This window comes from Triticum aestivum, chromosome 7D, assembly GCF_018294505.1.
Source record: "Triticum aestivum cultivar Chinese Spring chromosome 7D, IWGSC CS RefSeq v2.1, whole genome shotgun sequence".
NCBI classification, from domain to species: domain Eukaryota; kingdom Viridiplantae; phylum Streptophyta; class Magnoliopsida; order Poales; family Poaceae; genus Triticum; species Triticum aestivum.
Window position 1 is genome coordinate 533,647,914 of NC_057814.1, and position 14,212 is coordinate 533,662,125.

At 47.1% G+C, this 14,212-nt stretch overlaps 1 protein-coding gene across 1 annotated transcript; it reads left to right on the forward strand.

Moving 5' to 3' along the window:
• Positions 1 to 8,544: 8,544 nt before the first annotated feature.
• LOC123165420 (uncharacterized) lies at positions 8,545 to 9,643 on the forward strand. The gene has a single exon (XM_044583059.1). It carries the CDS (start codon positions 8,815 to 8,817, stop codon positions 9,400 to 9,402), a length of 588 nt encoding a protein of 195 aa, XP_044438994.1. The 5' UTR covers positions 8,545 to 8,814; the 3' UTR covers positions 9,403 to 9,643.
• Positions 9,644 to 14,212: the final 4,569 nt, after the last annotated feature.

Consider the following 14,212-nt stretch of genomic DNA (forward strand, 5'->3'; position numbering starts at 1 on the left):
TCTCTTCTTTATTATGTTTGCCTTTGCGATCTATTTTCCTTTGCTTTTATTTCCAGATCTATTAAACCAAAAATACAAAAATACCTTACTGCACTTTATTTTATTTGGCGTTCAATCTATCAATATTTACAACTCTCTCACGTCCGTTTGCCAATTTCTGGCGCCGTTGCCCGAAAGGGATTGACAACCCCTTTAACACGTCGGGTTGCGAGTATTTGTTATTTCTGTGCAAGTGTTGTTCACGTAGTGTTGCGTGGTTCTCCTACTGGTTTGATAACCTTGGTCTCATCACTGAGGGAAATACCTACCGTTGATGTGCTGCATCATCCCTTCCTCTTTGGGGAAATACCGACGTAGTTCAAGGCAACATCAGTACACCCCCATCACCAGTATTGACTAAATACTTGAAAGGAACATACAGGTTCATCTTATATAATTTGGCTCTGCGCATCCATGTTATCAACTGAATAATTTGGCATGGAGTACAAAGTAGATCATCGTGTATTACCATGAATTCTTGACCTAAATAATGCCCACAAAAGTCTGTTTCGCTCTATCAGCCAAGAGCAACTACATCTGAATGAAGCATACAACATTAATAATAAAAAAGATTTCTTCATTGATCTATACCAATAAGGTAAAACATGAAGCATCCAGGATACTCAAGGGAAAATAGCAATGGAACTTATAAACGAATACTCCCTACGTCCCGAATTGCTTGTCACTCAAACGGATACTTCACCCTCCTATCTCTTACATTGCTTTCGAAATCTTAGTTATCAACCATGGGTTGGAGAAACGAACATAATACCGGCTGGGTTAGTGATAGAACAATTAAAACTCAAGGCAAAGACAAAAATCATTTGATCTGCCTGGTGTAACTGAGTAGAAAAAGAGAAGCAAGCATGATAGAATCAAACAACTATGAATGCAGATTCTTAAGGCATGATCATTTGCTCCTAAAACACAACAACTCTTCCCCATCAGTCATTTTCCATGATTTTACTTGACATACAGAAAGACTATCTTATCAGAATATGAAACTAAAGTAATCACCCACCATCGCAGTATGTGTTTAGCAAATATGGCAAGCTAGAAGAGTGTAGGACCTCATACAATACTCAGTTTCAAAAATGAACTAGACAAGGAAGATTAAGTGAAAATGATAAGAAAGGAATAGACCTGTACACTTTGATATTGACAGTGTGGATATCACAACAGGACAACATCACATTATTTGCTCTAACCAAAGTAGAACAAGCAAAGCAAATACAAAGGTTGGATATGACTATTATAAAAAACAAATTTATACACAACTGAGCTAGCATATATAATTTTGCTCGATATATCCAGATTAAAAACAATTAACTGAATATATTGGTCTCGGGTACCAAGGCTACATAATTCGTAACCAACAAGCCTACCCACATGTGGTCACCTGTAACATTTATTTACACAGGGTCCTTGCTTTAATAATGTCAATCTACAACCACAAGCATTCACGACACTGAAAGGGGAATAAAACTTGGCTCCCATCAGGAGCTAGATATGCAAAAATGCATAACATAATTAGCATTAATCCAAGCAGAGAACATCATAAAGAGAACAGAGCCATAGAAAAGAAGCATGCAAAGTAAAATACCAGGATGACTCCGGAGGTGGAGCGTCGATGGCAGTAGAGATCTGGGGCATAATCTGGATCAGGAAGACAACAAAAGAAAGACGAGTGAGCAGGCTGAGGTGTACCAAAACAAAGTTAGGGATAAAAACATGAAAATAGAATAAAAAGGGCGCAATCTGATGCAAGAATGTGACCATATATCACTCACATCTAGTACACAGTGAATATTCAAATAGCAAGGTAGTCATAGTAAACCCATCATTTATAATAAAAAACAGAGCAAAAAAAACCTTGCATCCATCATGCACCTTGAATTCTGAAAGTAGATAGTGATGCTAACCTAAGAAAGGAGAACCAGGAACGGGGAGCTCTCCCCTTTTTCCGCCTGACTCTCTGCTCCCGAAAAGAGAAAGGAGACTGAGATAGGGGTTGTCCTTGGTTTTTCCAAGGAAAGCCTGATTTAGCATGTAACGGAGAACTGCTTGGCCCACGATGAGAGAGAACTGGTAGAGAAGTGCTAAAAGTAAGTGTAAGTTAACGAGCATGAACCTCCTCGTTGAGCAACCGCCTGACTATTATCTCCGCGGGAACATAGTTCCGATCCAACAAGGGAATGGTTTCAATGTCACCTACAAGGAATACTGATGGTGAAGTACAGCCTAGTTCAGAGAGTCACGATTGAATCCAAGTTAATTCAGCAGCAGCTAGAGCAATACTCCGATATTTATTTGATTCTCCGCTACCCAAAGCAATCGTAGTATTACCGAGAGGAGAGCATTTAGCATGGGCAAGCATGAGCACATTTAACACACTGGTTCACCTATCAGTACTTTTTATTATCTACAAAGAAAGCACCAATCAAGTGTACTACTAAATCAGGAATAAGAACATGATAAACCATTATTGTTGGTCTGAAACAACTAATCAAACTGGAGATTGTAAATATACCAAGATTGAATAAAAGTCTTAAGGTAAGATATAAGTAGTCATTCAAGTACATCATATGAGGATCATTTTGAGATCATAGGCCATGAAAATCATCTTGTTATGATTGTCTGGAACTAATTTTTTGAAGAATGAAATCACATGTCTTACACAGATCACTCCTTCCCTACAGCCTTCTGGGACTTTCATCGAACATCTTGTAGGCGTATAGAAACAAAATCTGCAAAAACAAAATGAGAATTTCTAGTTGCAGTGCACTGGAGGGAGGACATAAGCAGGAAGAGGACTAAGAGTGTGTGCACCTGCTTCGACTAGGATGGGAGCTATTTGTGCTTCACCTGTTGAGCACCAGGAGGAAAAAGTCGACCAGAGCAGCAACATGAGCTTGGTGACATAGAAAGGGGTGCGTGAGGAGAAGGGTTGAGGCTAGCGGCGACTCACCTCCGCACCCCATTTTTCCATCACCACATGGGGAGGGATAGCCGCGCAACCCCTTCTCGTCGGTCTCGGGAAGGCAGAGTTGGCCGCCATGGCTGGCTCTTGCCGGCTCGAGTCACGCGCCTGGATAGAGGAAACGAAGGGGGCAAAACCACGTAGACGACGACATCCAGATCGAGGGGGGCGAGGCTGAGCCCCCTCGCCCGTGGCCCCGTCGGTTGTGCGTCATGGCACCGGAAGACGCGGAGGTGGAGGAAGCGGGAGGAGAGGCGCGCGATCTCGACGTCAGCGTCGTCCTCCTCGCGCTCCGGGGGCCGGCGGTGGTTCTCCTTCTCGCCCCTGCGCACGAGCGTGCGGTGCGGCGGCGGCGGGCTGGGCGAAGAAGACGGTGGCTGCGTGGGGCTAGACCTGGACGGCGGCGGGGCTGGGAGGCGCGGGTGAGGTTCTAGGGTTTGGAGGGAGAGAGAGGCGAGGAGGGAGGAGCTGGGCGCGGGGGAGGCGCGAGTGCGGGAGGGAGGAGGCGGCTAGGTCATCTCCACAGCAGCGGCTGCCTTTTATACTCCTACGTGCGAAATGACAAAAATGCCCTCGGCGGGGCAGCGAAATTACGCGCGGTAGCACGCGTTTTCGGCCACTATTCATTGCGAGAGTGTTTGGTTTTCATCCGACGGTCGGGGTCATCTGGGAGCGAGATCCGACGGCCGAAAATGCATCAAGAAACGGATCCGACGGCCCAGAGTCGCTAAACTCTGAGGAGCCAAGTAGCTCACTTCGTCTCATCTTTCTCGATGACTATGCCTACCATAATCAGTTAGTTAGAAATGGGTGTGAATTTTCCGTGATAACGTGATAATGGGTGTGAATTTCGTACTGATGACAATTTCGTACCATAATCAACACGTTCTTGAAGCTAAAGCAGACGGGTATCTTTACAAAGAAGAAATGCATGGCCTAGTACAATATGCACCTCATATACAATTCTTCGTCCATGATATTTTTACCATAATATACAGTTTAAACAAAAATCACAGCCGTCCTAGAAGTCTTTTCGACAATCCTGGCACGGATATAGTGAAGCTATTTACGTATGGTGGATTTTTTTTTACTTTTTCAATTTTTCTGTAATGTGAAACCTAACATCCACCATCTCCCTTGCTCGTAGCTGCCTATGTCTCCCTTCCTCATAGCTGCCGCCTCTTACCTCTCTCCCTCCCTCTCCTTCTGCACTGCTAGAGAATAGTGACTGCGCTAAGCACTGGCGGAGCTAGGTAGGAACTCCTGGGGGGGCAAGGCTAAATCATGGGTGTTTTAGGGTGTAAACTGCTAAAAAATCTCATCTAAGTCCTTTCCTCAAAAAAATTCTTCATAGTTTGGTCCAAAGTTGGGGGGGCCACAGCACCCCAGGCTTGCACATAGCTCCGCCACTGGCGCTAAGCCTCGACACTGGCCAATGAAAGCGACAACGGTGAGGTCTGTGCTCGGTAGCCTTCCGCGACAAGATGCAGAGGGCTAGGATGGTTGTGTAATGGTGGCAGTGGCGGTGGTTTTTCGACCGTGTCGACGACATCTGGTAGTGAGGCATCGGTGGCCATGATTCTATCTGCAGGTATGCGACATCAGCGGCGGGATTCTGCGTCCTAACGAGGAGGTCCTCCGCTTGGGGTGAGGGTGGCGTCGTGGTCCTGCAGTGGTAGGGTTTTTTCGCAAGGGCCAAAAGGTCTTGGACCTTCAGATCTGGCGACAACAACGAGTATGTTTTGCCGATCAATTCTGCCACCACAGACGAGGATGCTGGAGGCATGAGGATGGTGCGAGACTTCCTGAGCATCCCGAATTTGGATCTTGGCGGTGCTGGTGACCTTCGTCTCTCAGCGATCTTCGTCACATGTGCGACGAGCCTTTGTCGTTCAGAGCCTTTGGTGGCGACCAACTCTTGTTGTGGCTCGACTCCCTGCTTGTGCGGGTCATGATCTTCACGTGCATGGCATCTCACGTCAAACCCGTGCTACGCGTGGCTGTTGGGATCACGGAAAGTGATGGAAACATCACATAATGACTCTGATTTGATGGTGCTTCTCGAGTATCCAGTCTCAGGCTCTGATTTGAAAACCCTATGCCCGACCCTTGTTGATTGCTCCCTCCGTCCAGGTTTATTGGTCCCAAAGACCAAAATAGCAAGACCAAGAAACAGTACTCGGTTACAGGGTTGGGAGATTATTAGCACTATTAATGAGCCTTACCAGCTCGCATGCACCTTGGAAACATGCACATGCAACGGCTTCATGCATGGCTGCCTAGTAAAAGCAAGTATAATAGGTCCTTATCAACGGATCCGGCTTGCCTGCTCCCTCTTCATGCTTCCTCCGTGCTCCCACTTCATCCTACGGCTGTTCTTTTCCCTTTTTCTTTTCTAATCTAATCATCTCCCCCCCCCCCCCCCTGATTTTCAGGGGATGGGGCCGGGCCTTATTTTCTTCCAATCAAATCAAGCCACGTATGCGGGAGCACGGATGGGAGCATGGGAAGGGAGCAGGCAAGTCTCGTCCCTTATCAGCAGGCTATAAGGTGTTCCATGTAAGCAAAATCCTATGTGGAGGAATGAGAAAGGAAGAGAGAGAACAGAGCGGGCGCTACTGCTATCGCTGGGCTGCAGCATGCTAAACCAGAAATAAGCGCCCGCATGCAACCGATGTGAGTAAACTTGGCTGGCGTTTCCCTCTCCCTTCCAATCAATTGTGTTTCCTATGCTTCTTCACATGCAAACAATTAATGATAGTGTCCATCTAATAGCGAACGTACAGTTATTCTACTATGTGAGTTAACTTTTACAATAGCTCTAAGTGACATGGCGCATCCTTAGAGCCGGCGGTAGGCTTACCATGCTCAAGAAAAGGTGCATGGCTAGCAGCTAGAGAAAAAGTAATGAATTAAATTGTTGCATTAACCAGTAGTGAAGGAAACGTGCAGAAGCAAACAACATGTGCACAACGGGCCTTGTAAATTAGGACGACCTCTGAAGGCTGAGGGGCCTAATAAACCCAGACAGAGGTAGTACATGAGGGAGACTAGAATAGAATGCCCTTTAGGTGAGATCGTGGGATACAATTCAAAAAATTCTGAAATTATTTTGACAACATACCTATGATGTATATTTACAACTCCAAAAAAATCAGCTCAAAACTCGATCTATAATTGGAGATAAAAAATGACAAATTTAACTGTGAATAGTGTCAGTTTTGGTTGAATAGTGTTTGACACTATTCGTGTCCGACTTTGTCTTTTTTTGTTTCTCTAAGTGTAGTTTGAATTAGGAGCTGAAACTTTTTGAGATTGTACATCAAACATGGATGTGTGTCTTCAAAAGAATTCAGAATTTTTGAACATGTGCTATATCTTCGGAAAATATTGATCTCATTAATCTCACCAAAGGGCAGATCCTATACTAGTCTCACCCGGTAGTACCTAGCAACGATGGTGTTTTGTTGCCTAGTTAAAGGCATTGCTCAAAAAATTTCATCTAACTTTGAGGGTGAAATATCAGGATCTGACCTTCGTTGGTTCGATCCGACAACAAGGACAAAGGTTCAGTGTTGTTCCCAGCCTGGAGGCTTGCCACCGATGAATCTTTCTCATTGCCTTTGCGATGTGAAGATATGGCTGGCGCAAAAGGTCGATGTTCTAGTTCATGAATAGTTATTTCGATTGCTTTGGAGTTTTTTTTCCTATGCCTAGTCATGGAGTTTTTTTTTGCGGGAAAATCTTTCAATCTATTCATCTTCAATCATGGTAGTACAACGAACACTAGAAATAATAAAAATTACATTCAGATCCGTAGACCACCTAGCGACGACTACAAGCACTGATGCGAGCCGAAGGCTGCGCCGCTGTCATCGCCCCTCCCTCGCCGGAGCCGGGCAAACGTTGTTGTAGTAGACAGTCGGGAGTCGTCGTGCTAAGGCCCATGGAACCAACGCACCAGAACAGCAACCGCCGCAGATGAAGAGTGTAGATCAAAAGAATCCAATCTGAAGACACACGAGCGAAGACGAACGACGAACAGATCTGAGCAAATCCACCAAAGACAGATCCACCGGAGACGCACCTCCACACGCCCACCGATGATGCTAGACGCATCACCGGAACGGGGGCTAGGCGGGGGGACCTTTATTTCATCTTCAGGGAGCCGCCACCGTCTCGTCTTCCTGAGCAGGACACAAACCCTAACAAATCTCAAAAACAGATCTAAAAACGGAGCCCTCCCACCGGCAAGGGCCGAGATCCACTCCGCCTCTATGGCCCTAAGGCCACCGGAGACGGGACGGACTGGCACCGGCGCCGACGGGAGGCAGAGAATCTTAGTTTGTTTGGAGGCGGCGGTCTTGTATGCAGTAGACGTCTTGGCGTGTTCATTGTGTTCGTTGATTTTCGGTGTGTGCATCCTGTAGACGTCTAGGCGTGTTCATTGTGTTTGTATTCCTTTCATGCTTATTTTTAAATAAAAAATCAATAAATTCACCTTACCTGAGTAGTAGTAAAAACCACATACTGTGTGTGTGGTCCATCAAGCGGTCCGTGTTTAGAAGATTGACCGAGCGAGTGATCCCCACGGCGAACAGGACCGCCGCCCCCCTCCCCTCCCCCCGCGCATCACGCACAAGCCATACGTGCACACACCGCGCCGTGTAAGAAAAGTTGGTCAGCACGCCGAAACGAACCAAAATAAGCTGGCGAGGCTCACGAGGACCGGCGTAAAAACCTTTCGACCGTTTCTCCAATCCAAGAACGAAAGAAAACAGAAAAGGAGAGCGTGCGCGCGCTCACGGTTTTGGTTTTTCTAGCGTGCCGGCCGGGGGCGGCGCCGCAGCACGCACGCAGGCACGAGAGAGCTCGAGGCAGGCTGTGTGCTGCGCAGACGGTTTTCCAACTGCTGTGTGCGAGTGTGTCACACACTATCCATGACCTTATCTCTGTTGTCTTTATCATCTTTGTTACACTGTGGAGTACTGCTCAACTGCTGTACACAGCGAGTTACAGAAGAAGCCACGTAACTCTAACTCTGTGCACAGTCAGCTGTAGAAGAAGCCACGTAACTCTAACCCTGTGCACAGTCAGTTACAGAAAGAAGCCACGTCGCTCTGATTTCTTTCTTCGAACGAGGCCACCCGTCGGCGACTCACGAGCGGCCTTGATTATCTTGAACTTGGGCTCGCCACAAACGGCTCTACCAGCCAGCACCTTCTTCTGTCCGTCTCTAGATTGCTGGTGGCAGCACGTACGTGCAGCAGTGCTAATGACAATTTGGTACCATGGTCAGTTAGTTAGAGACGGGTACGAATTTCCGCGACAACATGGTAATGGGGCCAATTATTTCCGGCTTGAAAAAACCGGTTGTTTTGATTAGGTGGATAAGCCTGCAAGTATAGGCTTGTGCAGAAGCAATCTTATCTAAATCCGCAATCTTTTGCTTGCAAATTAATTAAGGGTTTAGTGTTTTTTCCCCTCGGCATCCACCCTTATCCCCGCCTTATAAATCGGAGCGCCCACGTAGCGGCACGCGAGCACGCACGACGGAGTCCACACCACGCGCCACGCCACCGTCCGCCCGCTAGCTCTTCGTCAGGTCCGTCCGTCCGCCCGTCGTCCACGCCCACGACTCCGCGCCACATGCCGGCCGTCAGCCGGTTCAACGCCCCCGCCGGCCCGGCGCCCAGCATATAGCCCCGCCCACGCCATCCCACCACTCGTGCCGACCTCCGACCGATTTTCCTCGGCCGCTCCGCTTCGAGCTCAGATCAGCTGGTTTAACCGCCATGGGGTGCGGCTTCTCGTCGGGGGCGTCGGGCGGCGGGGGCGGGCTGCGGCCGTTCGCGGGGGTGCGGGTGATCCACACCAACGGCTACGTGGAGGACTTCCCCGCCGGCGAGGGCGGGGCGCCCGTCACCGTCGCGCGCGCCACGGCCTCCTCGCCCTCGTCCTGCCGCTACGTGCTGTGCTCGTCGGCGCACCTGCTGCAGCCGGGCCGCGCGCTGTTCCGGCCGGACGACGCGCTGCAGCCGGGCACCGTCTACTTCCTGCTCCCGCACTCCATCTTCCAGGCCGAGTCCTCCGCCGTGGACCTCGCCTGCCTCATGAACCGCCTCACCGCGCTCGCGCGCAAGGGCGGCGGCCCCGCGCCCAGCGCCGTCGACGCGCTCTTCTCCGGCGACGCCCAGCGCCGCGGCAGCCCCGAGGCCGAGGGCCAGACCGCCAAGCCGCCCCGCCCCGCCGCCAAGAGCTGCGCCGCCGCCGCCGCCTCAGCGGGGCCGTGGCGGCCGCGGCTCGACCGGATCGACGAGTCCATGGGCCGCTCGTCCATGCGGAGCGCGTCTACCCTGAGCAACCGCAGCAGCCAGGACTAGCTAGGATCTTCCTCTGCTCGCTGCCGTCGCCGTTGCCGCCGTTTCGTTTTCGTTGCTTGCTTGCAGTGATTTGTAGTAGTTTTGTACCGCCATCAATGAACTAGATTTTTCTCCTTCTGTTAGTGCCTTCGAGAGAGATATAGCTCTGCTTATATCCTCCGTTTCCCCTGCTGCTTGTTCATAATCAATCTGTACATTTTGCAGCGATTTGTACTAGTATCAGAAACCAGATTTCCTACTATTCTGTTGTGCATTTTCATGCTTGTTCATCATTAATCTCTTCGTGTAGAGTCAGGTTAAACTATTATTACTACAAGATAGATTAGTGCGGCTAATGATAATTGAGAAGGGAAGAATGAACGCGGTAGGTTAGGCAGGTGCCCCCATTGTCGTTCCACCTTGATGGCGATCTGCGAGTCTTGGTCCGACGAGACCCATTCGCTCTGCACTCCTCCCACAAGCAAGCAAACTACGCAAGTGGAGAACAGTTCGTCTGACTTTCGGGCGGGGTTAATTCATAATTATGCCCAAGTGGACAGAGGAGTGGGGCTGGGGGGTCACTCTCCCTCCATGTAATACCGAGGCTGCCACCTCAACAAACCCCTCATTAACCTCATTTTCAGACAAAACAACACCCACCGAATAATCCAAATGTCAAACCCCATCTCTGCTCTCCTCGGTTTCATCTCAAATTTGGAGTACGTACAATTTTATTTTATTTTGATGGGATTTAGTACGTACTTACAATTGATTGAAGATACACCCACGCAAGCAAGCATGCATGTGAAGTTTGATACGCAAAAGGTTCCCGAGTCATTTTACAGAAATTCAGAAACGTAGGAGTATGTACGTATTCCAAGCCTTGTCTTGAGTGTTCATTTTATATATATCGGGCCAAAAAAAAAACTGACTAATTATCGCCTGCCATTCGAGGTGGTTGGGCTGCGGGATCTAGTTTTGTAGGTTGAGTTTCGGTTAACAACAATTGGCTGCTTGCACTTGCAGACGCCCATCACTCGCTCCGCAGCCCCCATTGGCGAGCTGGATACGGCACATCTCTCTGGGCCACTCTGTCCGTCTACATCCCGCCACCTAGGCTAGGCCAGACAGTACTCGCCACATCTCTGTCGCACGACTAATAAATATACGTGCGTACTCCCTCCGTCCGGTAAAAGTGAACATCTAGCTTAAAAATTTGTCCACAAAAAAATGTACTTCTATCTTCCCAATGCACTTTAAAGTAGAAAAAAATACTTTTCTCTCATCACCCGGTAATCAAGACCAATAGCAATCTATACATGACTTCTTAATTTCTACATGCACTTAACTCATTGAGGGTTGGGTAATTAAAGAGGAGAGAGAAAGTGGCTTGCATCTTTCCAATGCATTTTTTAGTTAACTCCATAATTTGTTTTAAAAAATTTAAATGTACACTCTTCACCGGACGGAGGGAGTACTGCTAGCCCGTAGAGGTGGGTAGATATCTTCACCGGACGGAGGGAGTACTGCTAGCCCGTAGAGGTGGGTAGATAGATGCGTGAAACCAGCGACATAAACGATGATGGATGGGCACGCAAAAGCTTTTTAGGCCTCCTTAAGGATTTTTCACTGGAAAAACATAGGAATGCTCATTCCATGAAGTGCTACTGTAGTGCCGTTTGATTTACAGGAAACAACTCGTAGGAATACTGTTGTAATCCAGAGAAACACTGTTTGTCTCCTCTGATTTTGCAGGAACTTGAGCATTGAGTCGGACCTCTTTTTTACACGATGGCCGAGGCAATAGAGAGTTAATTCCTCTCGTGAGCCAACCCATGTTTTCTATAGGCGCAGTCCATTGAAAAAGGCACGTGCAACTCCAAAGCTTGTGTCAGTTTGGTGCATGGCTTGTGTCTAGGCTAGTTTCCAGCAGTGCATGGTTTTACTGCTAAGGCTAGTCATAGTGGGGAGTAACTTAGGGGGTGTTTGGTCCAGGGACTTTTTAGTCCCAGAGACAAGAAAAAGTCCCTAAAAAGTCCCTAGGAACCAAATAGGAGGGACTTTTTCTACAGGGACTAGAAAAAGACTCTACTAGAGAGTCTTTTTTGATTAGTCCCTGGGACTAGAAAAAGTCCTAGGACTTCTGAACCAAACACCCCCTTATACTAGTGTCATGCATATGACACTAGTCTAAGTTACTACCTTCATAGTGCAAAGTAACATAGTAGTAGTATCATAGATGGCTTCATTTATTAGCTTGTAGACTCATCCTTTCTCGGGAAACGCTATGTTACAATAACATATTATGTTACCTAAACACCTCTACATGCCACATAAGCAAAAAAAATTGGAATGCGCTATGTTACCATCTAAGTTACTCCCACTATGACTAGCCTAATAATTCATTCCTACGTTTTCCGTTCCTGCGTTTCAAACGTCCATCTGTTCCCTATTCCCTGCTTTTCATTCCTCTGTTTTACATGTGTCTTCATACGATATTCATATGTTTTTTCTGTTCCAGTGTTTTTACAATCCTGTGAATCAAAGAGGCCCTTAACATCGAGTTGGGCGGGCGTCTCTTTCAGCGCTCTGTTGCCGGGCACGCCCACAGCCACAGGCACCGTAAAAACAACAATGTTGTGTGCAGCGAAAGATGACAGCTATCGTTCCTTGCGTTGCCCTGCCATCCACGTTAGCTGACTCACCCTGGGAACTACGGCGCCATGGGCGACCAGCTTCTTATTTAGCCGCGCACCGTTGATTATTTTTCATCAAGTACTACTACAAGTTGGTTCAAAGAATTATAGACTTTGCGACACGGAAAGCAATGCTGTCGGGTTCAAACGTGAATTTGCAATTATCGGGAAACAGACAGTAGATAGAAAACAGGGAGGGAAAGTTCAGTTTTGGAGATGCCGCCAAACCAAACCAAACCAAACTGCAGGTTACAAAAATGTAAAATGGCTTCGATGGCTGTTGACGGTTTGTTCAGAGCAGCTGCATCCATCCTAACCCTTTCAGGTCCATCCTTAACTGGTAACCTAGGAAGAGCTGATTTGTGCCGCCACTTGTCGCTGACATGGCGTAGCAGTTGTTGATATAGTAAAAAAAAATAGTCCAATACAGCCTACACTGGAGTCGGCAATGGCAATGGCAATCTGTCTGCCGCCATTTGTCACTGACGCGATGGTGTCCAGTCAAGTTCTACGCTTGGTCCATCTCTTAACCCCAGGAAACCAAGATGCAATACGGAAGCTTTTCGTGGAGCATCCACAGATTAGGGGCAAATCCAGCGCCCCGGTGCGGTTATTCAGGACTTTGTCAAACCATGTGACGCAGCTTTTGACTACTTTTCACCACAAGATCAACACACAGGAGATGCATCCACACAAAAGGTAATAAACAAAATTAAAAGTAAGCTATGTAAGAAATAGTCACATACTTCAGGCTCTCATCTTGTTCTTGGTCTAGACATCGGGGTCTCGCCGATTGGCAAGCGGAGAGGGTCACATCTCGCCTCTGGCCAAATGGTTGTATATCATTATCAACATATCACCTTCTTACAAAAAAGATATGCAATGCTTTTGTGTGTTCGAGGAAAAAGTAGCCCACATAGCAAAAATTAACCACTGAATACCTGGCCCGTTGGATGTGAGGAAATCAATTATGATAGCAACATCGAGGTAGGCATCACCTCAGACTACTAATCAACGAGTGATAGATAAGTATACCAAGACGATATTTCCAAAATGTTCCAAGGACAGCCGTGTTGATAGTTGACATATATGTCTCATACCAAGACTCCTCCATCAGACTGAGGGTCCAATTTGACCGACAGCCCACCTTTTTGCATATTTTGTACTCCCTCTGTAAACAAATATAAGAGCGTTTAGATAACTAAAATAGTGATCTAAACGCTCTTATATTTCTTTACGGAGGGAGTAGAAAAGTAAGAAGTATATATAAAAAAAATCTTCAGGTTCGGAAACTTGCACAATCATGGATCATGGATGCTAGCTAGTAATGGCAATAAAATTTATACTTCAAGCATATCTCATAGTAGTGAAGTTGGAAAAGTTACCGGCGCCGTGTAGAAGAGAAGCTTTCTGTATTTTCTTCGTCATTGACTTCAATGTACCGTACGGTATGACACGGCAATACCGCATCTTGACATCTCTTTATTTGCTCCCATCTTCACCCTTACATCCACAACATGTCCCCAATTTTCATTACCAGCATATATAAGTTTGACGCTACCACATAATTCACATGACCAATCACACCACCCGCCGAACAATGCCAATGCCAAACCCCCTCTTCCCTCAGTTTTATCTCAAATTTACAACTAAAGATACACCCTGCAAATCATCTTACACACATGTGAAGTTGTTGTGTATGAAAAAGGCTCCCACTTAAAGTTTTAAAAACTTTCAGAAATGCGTATTCCAAGCCTTGTCTTGAGTGCTGATTTTTTATCCAGCCTAGAAATAACTAATCTCTCAACTGTCGTGTCATTCGAGGTTGTTGGTCTAGCAGCACTGCAGAATCTAGTTTTGTAGGTTGGGTGTTCATTTAACAACAACTGCTTGCAGAGACCCATTCCTCCCATTGGCAAGCTGGATATGTCGAATCTCTGGGCCACTATACCCCTACCTGATTAAGGGGTCAGGAATTCCCAGGCTGCTACTACTGAGATAGTATTGTGGATGTCTTTGTCGCGAGAATAAGATATGAAAACCAGCAACATAGACGATAGACACGCTAAAGCCTTGCATATAATGTTTTTAACATCAACTTGGATGGGCCGTCTCTTTCAGCACTCTGTGGTGTA

Coding starts and splice junctions, on each gene's coding strand:
- LOC123165420 (XM_044583059.1), top strand. CDS start 8,815: ATGGGGTGCGGCTTCTCGTCGGGGGCGTCGGGCGGCGGGGGCGGGCTG.